This window comes from Haliotis rubra, unplaced genomic scaffold (assembly GCF_003918875.1).
Source record: "Haliotis rubra isolate DU_JTF1 unplaced genomic scaffold, ASM391887v1 Scf53, whole genome shotgun sequence".
Classification (NCBI taxonomy): Eukaryota; Metazoa; Mollusca; class Gastropoda; order Lepetellida; family Haliotidae; genus Haliotis; species Haliotis rubra.
Genome location: NW_025767224.1, coordinates 784,310 through 807,534, shown reverse-complemented (window position 1 = coordinate 807,534; position 23,225 = coordinate 784,310). Strand labels below are relative to the sequence as shown.

At 42.2% G+C, this 23,225-nt stretch overlaps 2 protein-coding genes and 1 pseudogene across 2 annotated transcripts; all 3 read right to left on the bottom strand.

Annotated features, from left to right (window-relative positions):
• Nucleotides 1-6,996: 6,996 nt before the first annotated feature.
• On the bottom strand, nucleotides 6,997-8,473 carry LOC124253000 (tubulin alpha-1A chain-like). The gene is made up of 2 exons (XM_046686714.1): nucleotides 8,242-8,473; nucleotides 6,997-8,126 (listed from the first exon to the last, which is right to left on the bottom strand). The coding sequence occupies exons 1-2, from the start codon at nucleotides 8,420-8,422 to the stop codon at nucleotides 6,997-6,999; spliced, it is 1,311 nt and encodes a 436-aa protein (XP_046542670.1). The 5' UTR covers nucleotides 8,423-8,473.
• Nucleotides 8,474-12,821: 4,348 nt separating this feature from the next.
• Nucleotides 12,822-17,680, bottom strand: LOC124253018 (annotated as a pseudogene).
• A 1,362-nt stretch (nucleotides 17,681-19,042) lies between these two features.
• LOC124253017 (tubulin alpha-1A chain-like) lies at nucleotides 19,043-23,011 on the bottom strand. The gene is made up of 3 exons (XM_046686734.1): nucleotides 23,000-23,011; nucleotides 20,540-20,762; nucleotides 19,043-20,172 (listed from the first exon to the last, which is right to left on the bottom strand). Exons 1-3 carry the CDS (start codon nucleotides 23,009-23,011, stop codon nucleotides 19,043-19,045), a joined length of 1,365 nt encoding a protein of 454 aa, XP_046542690.1.
• Nucleotides 23,012-23,225: the final 214 nt, after the last annotated feature.

Sequence of the window (23,225 nt, the reverse complement as noted above, 5' to 3'; positions counted from 1 at the left end):
ACTCACTTAATATAACATTTGGAATGATCCCGACAAACCTAAATAACAAAATATTCATCTTTGAAAGAGAGACGACATTTGTAATTTCATATCTAAAAAATTATATTTCATCGAATATGGTATAACGCCACAAAACTAAACAAAACAATACCTAGATTCATTATGAAAATGTCATCTCAGCGTCTGAGCGTCATCTCAGATGGAAAGTGACGGATGGCTTGTTGGATGTTATTCCAAAAATGGGGTTAGGCACCATCAAAGGACAAGCAATGACTCATTAAGGGACTATCAAGACATTATCAATGAATCATCTAGGAACTATAGAGGAATTATCAATTAGCTTGGCTTAAAAAACAAGCCATCTGGCAAATTTACCTGCCGGCGCCTCGGTTCCAATCCCGAGAAGAAAATTCGACACATCAACGACGAATCGCGTTCACCAAGCCGACCTCCTGTTTCTACCTCACGACAGGGTGAGGCGTAAAACCTACAAGTACGCCCTGACAGTTGTCCACGTCGCCAGTCGCTACAAGGAAGCCGAACCGTTGATGACCAAAGATTCGAACGAAGTCGCCAAAGCCTTAGAACGCATATACGAACGCAGTCACTTGACCTGGCCTGCCGTATCGCAAATCGATCCCGGACACGAGTTCATGGGAGCCGTGTCACAACTGCTTGCCAAGCACAAAGTCCAGGCGAGACGAGGTGTGGCGGAAGCTCACCGAAGCCAAGCCATTGTCGAGAGATTCACTCGCACCTTAGCCGAACGTCTGTTCTCTCATCAGTACTTGCAGGATTTAATGGATCCCAAAAACAGAAACACGGAATGGATCGTACTCTTACCGCGAGTGATGCCATCAACAACGAAGTCACCAGACTCGTGGGCAAGAGACCCGTCGAAGCCATCAACATGAAATCTGTCGAATCGTCGTCGGCAGGGCACTTCGCGATAAAACAGATAAAACATTACTGGACCAGGTCAGCGTTAGGTACTTGTACCAGCCGGGAGAATACGAGGGAGACAGCAGAAAAAGCGCCACCGATGGATATGGTACAACATCAAAGATGGCGAACCGAACTTGTACTACGTGAAAGACAGACCGCCGATAGCATTCGTCAGAGAGGAGTTGATGATCATACCTCACGACACAGTCCCTTTTAGATCGCCCACTGTATGAAAATTCTCATGATTATTTGTATGTGCTATTAGGTTGTGGTATGCTATGTGGCCAGCCAGCTCTACAGCGAGCTGCACATGGTGAATAATAGCTGAGCCGACACACACACACACACTGCGACTCGCCCAAAGCGCTCGCTCGGTGATACCGACCCGGGAAGGAACTGCCGAGAGATGCGTTTCATTCACTTTCAGACATCTGTAGACTCGCTAGTCAGCCGGCCGTGCATCATCATAGCCGAGCCGAAACACACACGCACACACACACTTATACTCGTCCACGGCGCTCGCTCAAGGCACCCCCGAGACGGTAGCGAGGTGATGACTGCCGAGACCTGCGTTTCATTCAGCTAAAAAACACCTCTCGCCTCGATAATATATAACAAGTACGACAATACGTTGGATTGTTAGCCTTTCGCCAGACCGACCCCATGCTCACTAAAATGTGATTATTTCCTAAACTATTTTGACCGATTTTCGTGAAATTTTGCATGCATCTCGGCAGATGCTTACGCTATAGCAAAACGGCATTGGAAACACTCTCGGTGACTTCATTAGATTAATTACGACTTAATTACGACAAAAAAGTTGGACATTTTGCCTTTTCCCTTCCGACCCCATGCTCACTTAAAAGTCAATATTTCAAAAACTATTTGACCGATTTTTATCAAATTTTGCATGCACTTCAGTAGTAGTATACATAATGGGGCTACGGGAGTAGGGACTTCCCAAGGGCTCATTTTGTAAATTGAGCCGGGGAACCTGGGACTCAAGCCGACCGGTCCTGTTGTAACCATTCATGCTGAGCGCCATGCAGGGGTCAACAAGTACCATATTTTAACGTCTTTTGGTATGACGCGGTCGGGGATCGAACAAGCGACTTTCTGCTGTCCGGGCAGAAGCTCTAACCACTACACCACGGATGCGGTCGCGATCATCAAGGGGTCAGTAAGCAATCATCGAGGGATCATAAAGGGATCATCAAATGATCATAAGGGATCATTAAAGGGATTATAAGGGATCATCAGAGGATAATAAAGAATCATGAAGGGATCATTATGGAATAATCAAGGAATCATCAAGGAATCATTAAGGGATCATCAAGGAATCATTGAGGAATAATCTAGGGATCGTAAACTGATCATCAAGGAATCATTAAGGGATCACCCAAGAGATAAGCGAGGGATCATCAAGGAATCATGAAGGATCATCAAGGACTCATAAAGAAACACCTGGGGATAATATATTAATTATTAAAGAATCATCGAGGAATCATTAAGGGATCACCAAGAGATCATAAAAGTGATTACTGAGGAATCATGAAGGGAGCAAAGCACCAAAATTCTCAAGCATGACCCCTATTCTAAAACAGTTACACTGGTTGCCCATAAGAGCTAGAGTGAACTTTAAAGTTTTAACCCTTGTCCACCAGTGCATACTAGGCACTGCTCCGGCCTATCTCAAAGAACTGTTCAAACCATATCTTCCATGCAGACAGCTTCGCTCCAGTGACAAAAACTTACTTCACATTCATTCCTATGGTTTTCGTTCCTTTCAAGTGGCAGCCGCGATTAACTGGAATGAGCTACCAGTCACATGTTTCAAAGCAAACCTAAAGACATACCTTTTCTCTATGTTTTACAAGTGACTCCTAAATTCTATCTTGTCTGCTCTATGAGCATGCTGTCGGTGTGGATTTAGCGCAATACAAATGGACTAATTATTATTATTATTATTATTATTATTATTATTATGTTTTACAGATTAAAGATTGTATGCAGCAGAGAGGGTTCGGGTGATCCTGGCACAGTCAGGCTGGTAAGGCTCATCATCAGCTCAGGGCCCTTGCCCCCTCTACACGCAGCCCAGACAGCGAATGGGACTTCTCCCAGGAAACGCTGCCTAGTCGAACCCACCAAGAACCTTCCGGAGAATATGAAGGCTCCCCAACACTGCAGCCTTCTGCATTACCCAGAGTGTCAGAAGGGCTGTACTCCCGGTGGAGAACCCGGGCACTCTCCTGATCTGCGCCAAGAGATCAGGAGGTACCAAACCAAGGGCACCGAGAACAATGGGGAGCCTGACAACAGTGTACTTGGGATGCAAGCGAGACATTTCAAAGGCGAGGTCCGCATATTTATCATGCTTTTCCTTAATCTTGCCAATCACATTGGTGTCAAAAGGGACAGAAAATTCTATGATATAAATAAATTCATTGGCTTTATCAAAAGGACAAGATCAGGTTTGTTAGCTGGAATTCTTCTGAGGCTGTATATGGGCCTATTCCACAGAAGTTTGAAAGCATCATTTTCCATGACGCCCTGGACATGTTCAGGGTCGTACCATGGATGGACCTCGAGTCAAAGCCACAGGCATGTCGGAGACGGTAGTAAAAGCAACGAGCCATGCCATCATGTCGTTTAAGATATGCTGTTTGTGCCAAGGAAGGGCATCCACTGACAAGGTGTTGGACAGTCTCTGTAAATTCATTGCAAAGTCGACATTTCATGTTAATATTCTCTTTAAGAATCACATTTAGGCGATTACGAGTGGGAAGTGACTGGTCCTGAGCAGCAAAAAGGAAGCCCTCAGTTTCACATTTAAGACCAGCCGACTTCATCCAGGCGAAGGAGTCGGTGGGATTGCTATTCTGTTCAACACACTGCATGTACACACGATGCAATGGCTTCTCAGAAAGCTTCTCCACAAAAGACCGACTCTGGGCAGACTTGGTGAAGGACTTCACCTGGTTTACTCCCATCGCTGTACCGTCCAGCAGTACATTGCCATCAGCAAAGTCAACCTCAAATCTCAGATTCTGTCCAACAACCTTGGCACGCTTAAAATAACTGTGGAATTCCTTGCTTTCATCATGAGTCTTCACATGCATCACCAGAGGATCATCCGATAAATAAATATGTGCAAAGTACACAATAAAATTCTGTCATGAAGAGCCTCCACATTAATCAAACCCCGACCTCCAGAATTGATTGGCATGTATAAACGGTTAAGAGAGGAACGAGGGTGGTGGGCTCTGTTATCAGACATGATCCTTCTGGTCAGACGGTCAAGACTCTGGATGTCTTGTTTCGTCCAATCAACTACTCCAAAGGAATAGGAAAGGACTGGCACAGCAAAAGTATTGGTGGCTTTGACCTTGTTTCGAGCATTTAGCTCTGAACTCCAGATTTTCTTTAAACGAGATTTATACTCGGCCCGAAGTTTTTCTTGAATCTGGGCATTCTGGAGCTTGTCTCGAACTTGCATTCCAAGATAGGTGTAGGCCTGATCTTCCACAAGATGCTCAATAACTCGTCCCCCTTGTAACCTGACCGATCCATCATTAGTTACCTTGCCACGTTTCAAATGAAGAGTATTACATTTGTCGAGTCCAAATGTCATGCCAATATCATTAGAAAAGGACTCGACAAGGAGAACCTGCTGTTTCAAATTGGAATCTCCTTTGGCAAGGAGTTCGATGTCATCCATGTAAAGGAGATGAGTAAGAGGTGTCGGGGATCTGTGCTGAGGAGGTCCGGGATGGTAACCCTCCTCTTTATTGAGCAGAAAGCTCAAAGGATTTAGGGAAAGACAAAAAAGCAAAGGACTAAAGGAATCCCCCTGAAATATTCCCCTTCTGATTGGAATAGATTCCGAAGTCTGCACCTGCCCTTGTGAGTACATCTATTATTATTATTATTATTATTATTATTATCATTAAGGAATCATTAAGAATATGGACCAATCATCAAGGAATCATGAAGGGATCATCATGGACTCATAAAGAAACACCAAGGGATAATCTATTAATCATTAAGGAAAGCGTCGAGGAATAATTAAGAAAAAATCAAGGGATCATCAATGAATTATCAGGGGATGATCAAGGAAAGGATGATCAAGGAATGATCAAGGAATGATAAAAAATTCATTAAGGGATCATCAAGGAATTATCAAGGAATCATTAAGGGATCATTATGGAATCGATATGGAATGAGAAGGAACCATAAAGGGATAATTTAGAACTTATCAATGAATCATTAAGGGATCATAAAGGGACAATTAATAAACCACCAAGGAATCATTAAGGATCAACAAGGGATAATAAATAAATTATCAAGGAATCAACAAATGCCCCTGAGGGGATTATCAAGGGGTCGTCAAGGAATCATTAAGGGAACATCGTGGGATCTTTAAGGGAATCATCAAGGGATCATGAAGAACCTTCTAGGGGTTGTCATTGAATCATCTGCGAAACACCAAAGGGCAATCATGAAATCATGAAATGACTATCACGGATTTATCAAGGAATTAGCAAAGAAACATCAGGGAACATTGAAGGAATCACTGATATTGAAGTATCAACGAATCAAGGAATAACCACGAAATTATCAGGAAATCAAGGAATCCTCAAGGGACTATCGGCAATAAATCACCATGGTTTCAACTTTAACGTAACCCTTAATCTGCACATGCTGTAGGACGCTTTCTTAGTAAATAAACTTTTTTCCTTGATAGATCTCTATGGGCCCAGAAAGTGGTCAAATGTGACGTATGTTTTATTTGGGATTACACCTTCTCAGTAAATTACAGATTATAGTATATTTTGGGGTTGAGTCCCACCCGGTATGCGAACTTACGCTCTCAGACTGTCAAAGTCACCAATCCAACCAAGGAACTTTGATAACTGGTAGTCGAGATTATGTGCCATAAATGTCTTGAAATCTCTACTTCATTTCGAAAATATAATATACGTTATACTTCGTTTCTTGTTTATGGAAATGTACCGCTCACAGTCAACTTAGGCAAAGTTTGACATGCATTAGAAGTTTCGTGCATTGACAAATACCTGCCATGAATTGTTTCAATTGTAATATTTCCGTGTATGTGCAGGCGTGGTTGTGGGTTAAAGGTGATGTCAATTTGTGAAGTTATTATATTTGTGTGACTGGATGTGTTCAAGCTTAATGAAGTCAGGTCTTTGTGTCTGCAAGCGATACGCAAAGATCTGATGACATATCCCATTACAAGTACCCTTGTGACGAAAAGATAAGATGTAGTCATGTGACTTCAGGGTGAGGTCACTGACAAATTAATTAGCCTTGAAGATCCAGGTTGGAATTGGGAGTCAGCAACCCATGATTGTCGCAAGAAGCCACTAACGGGATCGCCCTGTCAGCCTTGAGGATTGAGCCTTGAGACCCAAAACATGTTGCACGGTTAAGCCATGATGTCAAGTATATGGGCGTGACTGGACTATCAGGATAGAATCACTAAAGTGACAGTGGCCGGTGATGCAATAGATGCAATAGATGGGGGTATGCGCCTTGTGACTCTTTGGAATGTCTTTAAGACTACATGTTGGAAAATGTAATTACTATGGAAACTGACAAACGTCTCAATATATCACTGCTGTGGGTATCCCGGGTTTCGTGGTGTATCACCGTGAAGAGGAAGTGGTACGATGTCAGCTTGGTGTCACTTACACTTCAAACCGTTAAATACCCCTTTTGTTTTACTTTTTCTTCTCTAAAAACAAATGTCATCAGATATCAAAGACGCCATCCTGCGAATACTACAGATGTGTCTCTTGTTTTCCAGTTATTTCTCTAAAAACAAATGACACCATTCTGCGAGTACTACAGATGACTTAACGTCGTCACCTACCATACGCAATCCGAACACGATGGTTAACAACTCTGTATTATGTTAGCGTGGCGATCGGATGTAAATGCTATTAAGTGAAACAGACAATGTTTCATAATCAATTATTTATTCGGTCGTTCCAAAAAAGGAACATTTGAGAGTCATTAAAGGTAGCACTAATATTCTTCTCCTTCTTCCTCTCCCTCGCCCTCAACAGAGTCGACTCCAACCTCCTCGTAGTCCTTCTCCAGGGCTGCCAAGTCCTCACGGGCCTCGGAGAACTCGCCTTCCTCCATACCCTCACCCACGTACCAGTGGACGAAGGCACGTTTGGCGTACATCAGATCGAACTTGTGGTCAAGACGAGCCCAGGCCTCGGCGATGGCCGTGGTGTTGCTCAACATACAGACAGCTCTCTGGACCTTGGCCAAGTCACCACCGGGGACAACAGTGGGTGGCTGGTAGTTGATGCCAACCTTGAAGCCTGTGGGACACCAGTCGACGAACTGGATGGTTCTCTTGGTCTTGATGGTAGCGATGGCGGCGTTGACGTCCTTAGGGACGACATCACCACGGTACAACATACAACAGGCCATGTACTTTCCATGACGGGGATCACATTTGACCATCTGGTTCGCTGGCTCGAAGCAGGCGTTAGTGATCTCCGCCACAGACAGTTGCTCGTGGTAGGCCTTCTCGGCGGAGATGACAGGGGCGTAGGTAGCCAGAGGGAAGTGGATACGTGGGTAGGGCACCAGGTTGGTCTGGAACTCCGTCAGATCTACGTTCAGGGCACCATCGAATCGGAGAGAGGCAGTGATGGAGCTGACAATCTGCCCAATCAGTCGGTTGAGGTTGGTGTAGGTGGGACGTTCGATGTCGAGGTTACGTCTACAGATGTCGTAGATGGCCTCGTTGTCAACCATGAAGGCGCAGTCGGAGTGTTCTAGGGTGGTGTGGGTAGTCAGGATGGAGTTGTAGGGCTCGACGACAGCAGTGGAGATCTGTGGAGCGGGATAGACAGCGAACTCTAGCTTGGACTTCTTGCCGTAGTCCACAGACAGTCTCTCCATCAAGAGAGAGGTGAAGCCGGAGCCAGTGCCGCCACCGAAGCTGTGGAAGATGAGGAAGCCCTGGAGTCCAGTGCACTGGTCAGCCAGCTTCCTGATACGGTCAAGGACGAGGTCGACAATCTCCTTTCCAATGGTGTAGTGGCCACGGGCGTAGTTGTTGGCGGCGTCCTCCTTGCCTGTGATGAGCTGCTCTGGGTGGAACAGTTGGCGGTAGGTGCCGGTTCGAACCTCATCTGCAATTATGTATGTTTTAGAATGAATAGGATGTAGCCATTAATTAAGATTTTATGTTTCATTTGATCGAACGTTTACTTAAAACTCTTTACAATAACACAGCAATAAACTCACCGACGACAGTTGGCTCGAGGTCAACAAAGATGGCCCTGGGCACGTGCTTCCCAGCACCAGTCTCGCTGAAGAAGGTGTTGAAGGAGTCGTCCCCACCCCCGATGGTTTTGTCTGAGGGCATCTGACCATCGGGCTGGATGCCATGCTCCAGACAGTACAACTCCCAGCATGCATTGCCCATCTGGACTCCGGCCTGGCCGACGTGGATGGAGATACATTCCCTCTGAAGTGAAGAAATGAAATATGGAATATCATGTTTGGATTCATGTAAACCTTACAATTACTTGCTTTCTAGTAAACCGTTATAAATGTTTAGTATTTGCCAATAATGTTCAATAAGTAAATTAATATATGTAAGTCTTTCAAGTTCGAAATGTATTTTTTGCTGTTACGGCAGCTATTTGGCATTTGAGTGTCAGTTGTCATGTATGTATGTAGAGATGATCTCATAGGAGCAGAGAAACAACGACTTCGAAGAACGAGTTGTTTCTCTTCTCTCATGACATCTTCGAGTTCAATCAAAAACATCCCAATTGCGTTAGTATCACGTTCTATATTTATTATATACCCTCTTATATTGCATTAAACTGTTACTTAATAAAACAAATCAAAGCGTAGCGATACATATTTTCACGCCTCTCGATACTTCTGCATTCAGGTTAGTTTGACACTAAGTATCACTTTCCGTGTAGGCGGATCACGCAACTGACCTAGATCATATATTCCTCCGCATGACGTCAAGAAAACAAGTCGCATTCTAATGAAATTCATTCATATTTTGATACATACAAACTTGTATGAAGGAACGAACAAGCTATTCGACTTTTAAATCGATCTGTCAAGCAACATTAGGTCTAAATTTAGTGGGTTCGGAAAATCCTGGAAAGTGCCGAGCTTTGGAGAAAGTAGAACCGGCAGGGGTTCAATACGGAATGTGGGCTGCAATACGGAATTTGACCACGTCATCCGTATTGCACCCCTGTATTACTATCCTAAGTTTACACGGGTGTATAACATGAGCTATTCCCATGCACACCATTGCACTCCCAACATTTTGTTATTGAAACGTTATAAAATATACATATCAACTTGCTACGTGATATGCGATATATCCTACATGTTGACATTAGATATTGTCACTCACCATGATTGTTGTAGGTAGATGTGGATCTCACGTGGACTGCAAGTTGTCTAGGGTGAAGAAGTCTGATGTGGAGAGCAGGTGCCCGGACACTTATATACGCATAGTCGACAACCGGTTGTCAAGGACGTTAATCCGTAGTATGGGCTGCTAAGCTCATTACTATTGTACTTGCAGCAACTTGGTGATAGGGATCAAATCCCTGACCATAATTATGAACCTCGATTGACGCCATACTGGTGTTTTTCAGTCATACTCAATCCTGTTACTGTTAGCAGTACGGCAATTTGAAGATGAAAGAAAAAATGACCGATTGTTCATGAACCGTAGCTAGAACTAAGACACATTTACGACAAAGATTTGTTGGTGGAAACATTTATGTACCCAGGAAACGAGACATGTTGGTCTCACAGTTTGGTGATAGATACAGCGGGCACGTTTGATGGCGCGTCGTTCCGCTTCAGGGTTGTAAATTTGATCTGATTTGTAGACCAATTTCAGTACTTTGTATTACTTGTTTGAGTTCAGTCTGAGCAACAACATTCGTCGGTGTCGAGTCAGTGAACGATACAGTCTATTATCAACACATTAGGCATCATAAAGAATCTGAGCTCGACTGTTGACACATTGTCAATGGATACTCTTAAAAAAGTAGGGGAACTTGAACTTTCAATTTGGATAGGAAGTATAAGCGTTAACAAACTTTCAAAGACAGACATCTTATGGGATGTCATGCTTGATTTTGACGGTGTACAAATAGGTCGAGACATCAATGTAGCCCATTAATTTGGACAATCATCTTGCATCACACAGTTCTTAGTGTTTTTGTTTGAAAACGAAAATCGTTCACATGCAAATTTCACGTCATACACCAATCATCTTTCAAGAGCGATTACTGTACCAACAACTATGGTCATAAGAAAGTGCAAGTGGTGATGAACTCTCAAAACATTCATTGTTATCATATCAACATTGATTTACTTCGATATGTCTCCCAATTATTTTATGGATAAATTGGTAAATCTCATGTTGAAGAATCATATGATTTTTCGTTTTCTCTCATACTTAGTAAGCAAACGTTTTTTTCCTGGATTGTAAGATGGACCATTGTGGTGACCACACATTTCAGTGGGTATTTATTGCACCATTTCTGTAAGACTAAAATCCCAGAAATTCAGATTTATATAGACATAAATACAGAATGACATTTAGAAAGTGGTTAGATGTTACCTGTGCTACATTTGGGATGACACCTTCCCAGTCAAATACAGATTCTAGTATATTTTTGGGTTGAGTTCCATCTACGATGATAATCTTCACTCTCAATCACCTAATTACCAGCAACAAGATTCACCGATCCAACCCACTCGGCCATGTCGGGTTCCACGGAATGGAACTGTAGATTATGTGCTAAAGGTTGCTGTTGAATCTGTACTATACTGCGATAGTGTAACCCCAACTATAGCGTACATTAAGATAGACTATGGGAATGTACGGTGCAGAGTAAACTTATTATAGTTTTGTGGAAACTGTTTCATCTCCAATATTTTCGTGCATGTGTAGGTGAGGCTCTGTATAAGGTGAAGACAATTTGTGAGTTACTATATTAGTGTGAGTGGATATGTTTGAATGAAATCAGGTATGTATGCAACCTATACACAAAGATCTGATGACATATCCCGTTATAAGTATCCTTGTGACGAAAGGATAAGATGTGATTATGTGACTTCAAGGTGAAGTCATTGAAGAATTACCCGTGAAGATCCAGGTTTGAATTGGGATTCAGCCACCCATGCTTGTCTTAAGAGGTCTGGGTTCGGGTGGTCAGTTTCGCTGACTTGATTAATATATGTCTTCATATCTCATTTCTGAAGATCGATGCTCATGATGTTTCAGGGTGAAATCATGATGTCAAATATTGGTCTGACATTGGTGTGATATTTGAGTATCAGGATAGAATCACTAAAATAAGTGTTAATGAATACGTGTACTTGGGGTATGCGTGTGTCTTGATGTATCAAGCTTTTGTGACGCTTTGAAATATCTATAAGGCTAAATGCTTCAAAATGCAGTTACTATCTGAATTTACCATGTGATTTTATACATATGGAAACCTTGTGATTATATACAAATGGAATTAAGCAATACATAATTCACAGAGCAGTCAACAGAGCAGTACTCCGAATGATTTATTAACATTGTGCACGTTGTTGCAAGTGTGTGTGTGTGTGTGTGTGTGTGTGTGTGTGTGTGTGTGTGTGTCTGTAGCCAAGTGGTTAAAGCGTTCGCTCGTTACGCCGAAGACCCGGGTTTGATACCCTGTCTTGTTCGACAGAGACACCCACTTGTCTATACTCTGAATGAATTGTCTGCTGCTTTGCATGAGGAATGGAACAGGATTCCTCAGAATCAAATTCGGAGATTGTCACAATCAACGAGGAGGTGTGTTGAATCAGTTGTTGATGGAAAGTCAGTATTTGGACTTGCAAGACATTATTCTTCAACTCCGTGAACAAGATGTGTCCATGGAACTGACAGGTAAGTCTGTGCAAGAATGGTGAAATGTTTTTGTGTGATGACGTCATTTTCCAGATATGTATATACTAGCTACATAAAGAAACTGTGCGCACAGAAAATTCCTTCAGAATTAGAATACAACACAGAAAAGACGAAATGATAGAGACACTTTATAAGCTGAAGTATCGGACCACAACAAAATGTCAAAAGAACATGAACAAAATCCGTAACGATGACGTCAGAAGTTCAAAATCGAGTAGGTGGTCACATGACGAAGTCACAAAGTCAATAACGGGTATGACGACCATGTGCGTGAAGCACAGCAGTGCATCGACGACGCACAGAGGCTACCAAATGAGCATTGAAGGCCTGGGGAATGGTTTGGGACGTGGTCACTGCCGTCTGGAACCTGTGTCTGAGATGAGTCACCCGAATCCATCTGTCCTGTCTTGGCGTCGTTACGTCGGGGACGCCCAGAACGTGGATGGTCGGTGACGTCATTACTGTTTCGATAACGCCTGATCAATGCAGATATCGTGTTACGATGGCATTGGAAATGTGCTGCCACCTGTTGTTGGCTCATTCTTGCTCGAACCATTCCAATAGCTTCTTGACGTTGAGCAGATGTTAATCTTGGCATGATGTGCATGTGACTTCTCATGTGAATTTGTGAACGTTTGAATGACCAAAGATCAAGCTTTCGACAGTGACTGCAATTTCTGAGTTTCACATGTTGTGTGCGGCTGCACGGGCTGCACGTGCAGTAACACATTGCAAGTCCATAGGCCACCATCAATGACGTCACGTCGCCTGGCACGTTCATGAGCGTTTGATTGTCTCCAACACTTGCTATGTTCACACTTGTATTTATGTATAAAGACGCTGTGTGCCTATATTTATATTTTCTGTGTGCACAGTTTCTTTATGTGGCCAGTATACATTGGACTTTGGCCAGGTCACCACCGGGGACAACAGTGGGTGGCTGGTAGTTGATGCCAACCTTGAAGCCTGTGGGGCACCAGTCGACGAACTGGATGGTTCTCTTGGTCTTGATGGTGGCGATGGCGGCGTTGACGTCCTTAGGGACGACATCACCACGATACAACATGCAGCAGGCCATGTATTTGCCGTGACGGGGATCACATTTGACCATCTGGTTGGCAGGCTCGAAGGAGGCGTTGGTGATCTCAGCCACAGACAGTTGCTCATGGTAGGCCTTCTCGGCAGAGATGACAGGGGCGTAGGTAGCCAGAGGGAAGTGGATACGTGGGTAGGGCACCAGGTTGGTCTGGAACTCCGTCAGATCTACGTTCAGGGCACCATCGAATCGGAGAGAGGCAGTGATGGAGCTGACAATCTGCCCAATCAGTCGGTTGAGGTTGGTGTAAGTAGGACGTTCGATATCGAGGTTACGTCTGCAGATGTCGTAGATGGCCTCGTTGTCGACCATGAAGGCACAGTCGGAGTGTTCCAGGGTGGTGTGGGTGGTCAGGATAGAGTTGTAGGGCTCCACGACAGCAGTGGAGATCTGTGGAGCGGGATAGACAGCAAACTCTAGCTTGGACTTCTTGCCGTAGTCCACAGACAGTCTCTCCATCAGGAGAGAGGTGAAGCCGGAGCCAGTGCCGCCACCGAAGCTGTGGAAGATGAGGAAGCCCTGGAGTCCAGTGCATTGGTCAGCCAGCTTCCTTGTGCGGTCAAGGACGAGGTCGACAATCTCCTTTCCAATGGTGTAGTGGCCCCGGGCGTAGTTGTTGGCGGCGTCCTCCTTGCCGGTGATGAGCTGCTCTGGGTGGAACAGTTGGCGGTAGGTTCCTGTACGGACCTCATCTGCAAATATGTATGTTTTAGAATGAACAGGGATGTTGCCGTCAAATATGATTTTCATGTTTCATTTGACCGAACGTTTACCTAAAATTCTTTACAGTAACACGTACAGGAATATGTAATGATAAGTAGCGGTGTTTTTGTTAAACATAAATAAACATATCGTGTCATTAATACGTACAGGATTTACTACCATCAGTCATATAATGTACTCACCGACAACAGTTGGTTCGAGGTCAACAAAGATGGCCCTGGGAACGTGCTTCCCAGCACCAGTCTCGCTGAAGAAGGTGTTGAAGGAGTCGTCCCCACCCCCCGATGGTCTTGTCTGAGGGCATCTGACCATCGGGCTGAATGCCGTGCTCCAGACAGTACAACTCCCAGCATGCATTGCCCATCTGGACACCGGCCTGGCCGACGTGGATGGAGATACATTCCCTCTGAAGACAAGATTAGAAATCAGGATATTATATACGAAGATATACCTCTTTGAGACATAAATTAAAGTCTATATGTTTAGGAAGTCTGAAAGTGTGAGTTTGTTTCATGTCACTGGCGTTTTCCCTCAGCAAAATGCTGTCTGGCGACTGAATGAGTACACATATAGAACACTCATATTATTATTGGGAAAACCATGTGACAACACCACATTTTGAAGTTTTATACCGAAGGCTTGAGACTGACGAATGAGAAGCCGCTGGGCTATAAGAGCTGGCTATGTATAAAAAAATCATATTCACAAATGAGAAAGAGTTTACGAACAGATGAAAGACGAACATGTCTCTCGATATAATACTTTCAGCTTTGTGATCGCCCGTGTACTGGGGCATTAACGTCACTTCATCGATAAGACGCGAATAAAATTTTTCCTTTCAAATCTTGCAACTTGATACGTGATATCAGATGTATCATGGACGTTGACATTAGCAATATTCACTCACCATGATTGTTGTAGGTGGATGTGGATCTCACGTGGACTGCAAGTTATCTGAGGTGAAAAAGTCTGATGTAGAGAGCAGGTGAACGGACACTTTTATACATGAAGTGGAGAGGCGGTTGTCAAGGACGCTAATCCGTGCTAAGCTGCTAAGCTCATTACTTTGGTAGTCGCAACGACTGAGTGATTGGGATCAACTTGAGCAGTTTAATCGTTTTTCAAATCACTAATTCCCTGAATATAATTATGAAAATCGCTACTTTTTTCAGCCATGCTCAATGTTGCTACAGACAGCTACAGAAAAATGACCGAGTATTCATCAACTATAGATGGAAAGAAATGTTGGTGGAACTATTTATGCATCCAGAAGAGATAGACAAGCTGGTCTTACATTTTGATAAAGTAACGAATGACAGTGGACATGTTTGATGGCGCATCTTGTCACTTTAAAATTTTAAAGTTTGTAGTTATTTCTGGACCAGCTATGATTTTCTTTTCAGTCTGGACAATAACGTCTGTCGGCGTTGGGTCAGTGGACTATAAAACATAAGAAATATTTGCTTGGATTTTCACTCCTGACACATTGTGACGTAAATCACACATTCATAATTCACTGACGTATATTGCTACCATATTCAATATAACATTTAGACATATCTAGACCAAATTCATCATGCTGATCTTAGAAATGTAAAGACGCTGAGTTGAGACATATCTAGACCAAATTCATCATGCTGATCTTAGAGTTGAGTTGAGTTGAGTTGAGTTGAGTTGAGTTGAGTTGAGTTGGGTTGAGTTGAGTTGAGGTTTGACGTCGCATCGGCATTGTTTCAGCCATATAGCGACGAGACCATGTCTGCGTACATACGCATTTTACAAAGTTTAAATGAGTTTCTCACATGCTTCTTCATTACACTATTATCCGCAATGAGAAGAGGTCATAGCACCGATTATAAAAACAAGCAATCTGTCTCACACGTTACAGTTACAATTCATGATAATATACGTAGTTTAGTGTTAAAAAACCTTGTTGATATATACTTATATACTGCTGCAGAATTAATGAAACGTCATAATGCACATCAAGACACTAAACAGCCGTGGTTCTATAATGAATGTCATTTCTTACGTTCTGAAAGACAAAGACTGTTGAAGGTGTTTCGATTTAATTAATGTAAACAGTCACTAGATTTGTACATTGCAGCTAGAAATATTATGTCAACACTGTGAGAGACAAAAAAACAGTATTATTAGGATGAAATATTGTATTGCATTTCTAACAACTTAAAAAATAGTAAATTGTTTTGGTTTATTGTTAAGAAATTAACAGGGCAAAAGTATAAACACAGGCCTAATATCAAAATGGATAAGTGGTTTCAGTATTTAAGAATATGTTTTCTGATGTTAATGATAAAGATGACTATGGTATTAATACTGATTTTGATGAAACAACACAACATATTTTGGATTCTCCTATCTCCCAAGAAGACTGACTGACTGACTGAGTTTGGTTTTACGCCGCTTTTAGCAATATTCCAGCAACATCACGGCGGGGGACACCAGAAATGGGCTTCACGCATTGTACCCATGTGGGTATTCGAACCCGGTTCTTCGGCGTGACGAGCCAACGCTTTAACCATTAGGCTACCCCACCGCCCCTCCCAAGAAGAGGTTGTGGAAGCACTAAGAAATAAAGCAGCAGGTAATGACAAGCTCATAGCAGAAATGTTTAAATGTGGAGGTGATGTGTTGGTTCCATGTATTACAGTCTTGTTTAATGCTATGTTTGATACACATTATTTCCCCACCTCATGGTCAGTAGGACATATTGTACCAATTCATAAGAAGGGGGATGTTAATTCCACAGGTAGCTATAGAGGTATTACCATATTAAGTGTCTTCAGTAAGTTCTATATTTCAATACTGAATGCAAGAATTTAATTTTGGACAGATGTATATGAAAGAATTGTAGTCACAGGCCGGTTTTCGCCATGGCTATTCAACAACTGACAATATTTTTATTCGACAATCGATTATACAGCGTTATTTATTCAAAAAGAGAGGGAAATTCTACACAGTATTTGTGGATTTCTCAAAGGCTTTTGATTCTATTAATAGATCCAAGCTGTGGATGGGTTTGAATCATAACGGTATCTCACCCAAAATGTTCCGTAGTATACATCGATTTATGAAAAAAACCCAAAGTCATTGTCTTCAAGAGTGGTGGGTTACTCTCTAAACATGAAAAGTGGTACTATAAAGGTTGTAATTTGCAATGTCTGACACACTATAAATATTTAGGATTTGCTCTTGCAAAAGATACTGTCTTGGTCAAAGCATGTTGCTAATGTATTAATACAAGCCAAACGTGCCTTATTTACTATTTTGAGCTCATTGTCACAAATCAAGCCACTGCCTTTGAAACTATTTTTAAATATTTTTTACTCTAAAGTTGTGCCAATTTTAATGTATGGGGTAGAGATTTGGGGTCTGTCATATTGTAAGCAAATTGAATCAGTACATGTTCTTGGTGTAAACGCTTTTTGGGTGTTAAGTCCGCAACTTCCAATCACGTTGTGCGAAGAGAATGTGGTAAGATACCCACTTTATATAACCGTCTATAAAAATTGTATAAGTTATTGGTTAAATTTACTTAATATGCCTGATTACCGATTTCCCCCCAAAAAGCTATCATGATGAGTTGTTGCAATTGTCAGTTAATGGAAAATGTAACTGGACTTCAGGAATAAGATCCCTTTTGTATGAATATGGTTTTGGATATATTTTGGAAAGACAAAAAGTAGATTGTGCTGAAGTTTTCTTTCAGAGTTTGTTTTCCGTCTGAAATGTTCATATGAACAAGAATGGCGTACATGTTTAGTTAATAGCTCTAAGTCTACCTTGTATATGTTGTACAAACAACTTTTTGAAGCAGAATTTTATCTTTCAGTAATTACAGTCCATAAGTTTCGACTGGCACTTGCTAAATTTCGCTGTACCTCACATTCTTTAGCCATTGAGGAAGGCAGATATCTCAATGTACCAAGGAATGAAAGAATTTGTAAAGTCTGTAACTGTGGTTATATTGAGACAGAATATCCTTTTTATTGATCTGTGCAGTTTTTGATAATCTACGTCAACGATACATTGCCAAGAAATATTATGAATTTCCTACTGTGACAAAATTTAATATGTGTCTTCTAACCAAACATCTGTTGATAGAAACTTAGCCCGTTATATTTACCATGCCTCGCAACCGAGACACACTATAGTAAAAAGAAACTCACTACCTCATACCTCATGTACATTCTCTGGAATACATATACATGTATGTACATACTTATATGCAATGGACCAATTAATGTTGTACCAGGGGCAGTTGGCCCACATCTGTACTGAAATAAAGAATCAAGAATCAAGACTAGCATTAGATCTGTATGGTGATATTGTGGTATAATCTGTATGGCGATATTATGGCATAATCTGTATCACGGTATTGTGGTATAGTCTGTATGGCGATATTGTGGCATTATCTGTATGGCGATATCGTGGTATAATCTGTATCACAGTATTGTGGTATAATCTATTTGGCAGTATTGGGGTATAATTTCTAAGGCGATATTGTGGTATAATCTGTTTCGCGGTATTGTGGTATAATCTGTATGGTGATATTGTGGTATAATCTGTATGGCGATATTATGGCATAATCTGTATGGCGATATTGTGGTATAATCTGTATGGCGATATTGTGGCATAATCTGTATGGCGATATCGTGGTATAATCTGTATGGCAGTATTGTGGTATAATCTATTTGGCGGTATTGTGGTATAATCTGTATGGCGATATTGTGGTATAATCTGTATTCGCGGTATTGTGGTATAGTCTGTATGGCGTTATTGTGGCATTATCTGTATGGCGTGGTATTGTGGTATAATCTATATCATAGTATTGTGGTAAAGTCTGTATGGCGGTATTGTGGCATTATCTGTATGGCGATATTGTGGTATGATCTGTACATGCATGTGGTAGTTGTATAATAGGTTTTTAGTGGCATCTTCTCTAGAAACCGTCGTTTCATTTTGTAGAAGAAAAATACACCCACTAAATTATTTGACGGCGCATAGTAGGGTCAGGCCAATGGCAATTTTGTCAAACAGTGGATTTAAACTGAGATCAAATCGACGGCTTCATGCTGCTAATATTTTAAGTGATTAATCCTCACCTTCCGCACACAACCTGAACAGGGAGGTTAATTAATAGGCTAATTAATGTATAATAAATTAATGTTGGTAACAGATTATTGAATTATTGAATTATATTCAATTTTTTATTCGGTCGTTCCATCAAGGAAACATCTGAGAGTCATTTCAGAGTAGCACTAATATTCCTCTCCTTCTTCCTCTCCCTCGCCTTCAACAGAGTCGACTCCAACCTCCTCGTAGTCCTTCTCAAGGGCTGCCAAGTCCTCACGGGCCTCGGAGAACTCGCCCTCCTCCATACCCTCACCCACGTACCAGTGGACGAAGGCACGTTTGGCGTACATCAGATCGAACTTGTGGTCAAGACGAGCCCAGGCCTCGGCGATGGCCGTGGTGTTGCTCAACATACAGACAGCTCTCTGGACTTTGGCCAGGTCACCCCCGGGGACAACAGTGGGTGGCTGGTAGTTGATGCCAACCTTGAAGCCTGTGGGACACCAGTCGACGAACTGGATGGTTCTCTTGGTCTTGATGGTGGCGATGGCGGCGTTGACGTCCTTAGGGACGACATCACCACGGTACAACATGCAGCAGGCCATGTACTTGCCATGACGGGGATCACATTTGACCATCTGGTTGGCGGGCTCGAAGCAGGCATTAGTGATCTCAGCCACAGACAACTGCTCGTGGTAGGCCTTCTCGGCAGAGATGACAGGAGCGTAGGTAGCCAGAGGGAAGTGGATACGTGGGTAGGGCACCAGGTTGGTCTGGAACTCCGTCAGATCAACGTTCAGGGCACCATCGAATCGGAGAGAGGCAGTGATGGAGCTGACAATCTGCCCAATCAGTCGGTTGAGGTTGGTGTAGGTTGGACGTTCGATGTCGAGATTACGTCTGCAGATATCGTAGATGGCCTCGTTGTCGACCATGAAGGCGCAGTCGGAGTGTTCCAGGGTGGTGTGGGTGGTCAGAATGGAGTTGTAGGGCTCGACGACAGCAGTGGAGATCTGTGGAGCGGGATAGACAGCGAACTCAAGCTTGGACTTCTTGCCGTAGTCCACAGACAGTCTCTCCATCAAGAGAGAGGTGAAGCCGGAGCCAGTGCCGCCACCGAAGCTGTGGAAGATGAGGAAGCCCTGGAGTCCAGTGCATTGGTCAGCCAGCTTCCTTGTGCGGTCAAGGACGAGGTCAACGATTTCCTTGCCGACGGTGTAGTGGCCACGGGCGTAGTTGTTGGCGGCGTCCTCTTTTCCGGTGATGAGCTGCTCTGGGTGGAACAGTTGGCGGTAGGTTCCTGTACGGACCTCATCTGTAACACAGCATGTTGGCACGATAAATATTGTTTAGTGATTCAGTTATATGTAAAAAACGTACTGAGGTATTCAAAATTAATACACCACTAGATTAATGTTATATGCTAAAATTAACTTCATATAATCTCACACACTGATAAAACGGTTTGTATGCATGAATTAGAATGAATTAAAGTTTAGTATATTTTTACAGCATCATTTTTGCCAAACGTCTGATCCCAAATGGTCGTACAAAAATACGTTGATATTGACGGCTTACCAACGGTATAATTGTTTAATCCTCCCTTTGAATACATATGTCGCTTTGTAGTAAATACTTTCCAGAGTCATATAATGGTCACATTTGTCATATAATGTACTCACCGACAACAGTTGGCTCGAGGTCAACAAAGATGGCCCTGGGCACGTGTTTCCCAGCCCCAGTTTCACTGAAGAAGGTGTTGAAGGAGTCGTCCCCACCCCCGATGGTCTTGTCTGAGGGCATCTGACCATCGGGCTGGATGCCGTGCTCAAGACAGTACAACTCCCAGCATGCATTGCCCATCTGGACTCCGGCCTGGCCGACGTGGATGGAGATACATTCCCTCTGAAGACAAAAAATGAAATATGCATATCACATGTGAAGAATATGTCAGTGGATATTAAACAAGTCACTCACTGAGTGAACATAATCGCCTGCAACCTCAATTACTTTTGCTGACACTTCGACTCTGGGCTGCAAGAATACCCGAGTGTGTGTCAAGCCTGACGAACGAATTGCTATCAGACCACAAGGTTCACCATTTTACATTAGAGTGGAAGTGTTGATGTCATATCCCCATGTACATTTGGAAATTATGAAAAGATTGAACTTGGGTATGGTTTCTGCGGTTGGCAAACATATCGGCATGGTGCCCGCTTGTGTTCATGATCGGTGAAAAATGAATGATGATCCACATTGCCTGATGTCTACTGTTTACAAACGAGGCTATTTAGGTACACACGGATACTATTTTAAAGTAACAAACATATGAATTTCATATCAATTTCAAATTTTCTCAATGAAATGTTTCAAAACTATGATGCTTGGATGATGCGAGATGTATCAATGATATATGTTGACGTAAGAAACCATTACTCACCATGATTGCTGTTGGTAGATGTGGATCTCACGTGGACTGCAAGTTGTCTTGAGTGAGAAAGTCTGATGTGGAGAGCAGGTGCCCGGACACTTATGTACAGGTAGACAGCCGGTCGTCAAGGACGGTAATCCACAGCGACTGTTACTAAGCTCATTAGAATGCTGTTGTTTGTACTTTCGTAGGCTTTTGTTTAGGTCGTTAATTTGACAGTGCCTTTCGTGGCGGAGGTTATACCAGGTGTTGACATTGTCGTCGGTTGTTGATACTCACGAGGTGCCTTTAGGATTGTTTGGATTGTTTAGGATGCTAGAAAGCTGAAAATAACCGCATTTGTTGACATCACACAACCCTGCAAAAAGTCAATTTTTGTCTATATCCGCCCTTCTGAATTCTGAATATGTATGTATGTATGTATGTATGTATGTATGTATGTATGTATGTATGTATGTATGTATGTATGTATGTATGTATGTATGTATGTATGTATGTATGTATGTATGTATGTATGTATGTATGTATGTATGTATGTATGTATGTATGTATGTATGTGTGTGTATGTGTGTATGTATGTATGTATGTATGTATGTGTGTGTGTGTATGTATGTGTGTATGTGTGTGATTATGAGATTATATGTATAACTGTCAGCTTTTAGATATGATGATGATAATAATGGACATTTATAAAGCTCTTGTATTCACGCACCTGTGCATGCTCAAAGCGCTAAGACATTTGACACTACATTGCATGCTAATAATCCAGCTCTCACTTAGGGGCAGTGTATTTTCAGCGCTCATCTACGCGAAGATATGACCGTCTACTGGCATCAGGCAGTTAATTTTCACTCCCCCCCACCTACGTGTAAACATTTAGATTTAGCGTTTAACTGACTAATGAAAGCTGCCTTTTCAATAACCACCTACAGAAAAGTTTCAAACAACACGTGTGTAGATGTAATGCTTCATGACGTTAGATAGTTCAGTTTGTAACAATCAGTTACTTGTAGACAAAGCACATTTACTTTTGCTGAAGGGGTCGTTGTCGGCACAGGTACTACAGATATGTACCCCAAGTACGTTTCTATATACAGACATGTACCCTAAACAATATAGGGCGCCAAATAGTTACCACTGCAACAAATACTGGCACCAAATATAGTCTATTTGCAGTGAAAACGTACCGATGAATTTCACTTTAAACAAAAAGGTAAATCAAATAAAGTGAAATTAAGATTGCGAATCCTCATAAGTTTACCTTGCCATTTGAACATTTCAATCTCAGAATTTTATTCATCTTAGGATAAAAGTTGTTTAACAACCAATTATAGATTCAAATCACTATTATAGATTTGAATTACAAGGGGGTAAGCGCAGTAGTTGGAACACTGAAACAAATGCACGTGCGGTACGTGATGAGCGTTAACTTAGACCAACCCTACTTGTTCTCGGTGTTTCATTTGATGTGCATACACCCTTGTAATACAAACCAATAATAACGATTTGAAACTATGATCGTTTGTTAAACAACTTTTATCCTAAGTTTAATAAAATCCTTATATTTATACGATCAGTTGGCAAGGTAAAATTATGAGGACTCTCAATCTTAATTTCATTTTATTCGATTTACTTTCTTGTATAAAGTGAAATTCATCGGTACGTTTTCACTGCAAACAGACTATAGTTACCACTGCACCACCCGGTGTACTGTGTCCGTCATGACGATAATAACAATTAAATAAATCATATTATAGCACATAGTACCCATGTGTCTAGCTGCTCATAGGACTGATATTATTATCCCGGAGAACCTAAGCTGCCTGTGAGGTGCTAGAAGGTGAATAAGACATGACTTATCCCACCGGGTACCCATTTTCTGCTGGGTGAACAGAGACAATTATGAACAAACTCACTTGCCTAAGGTGAAACCACAT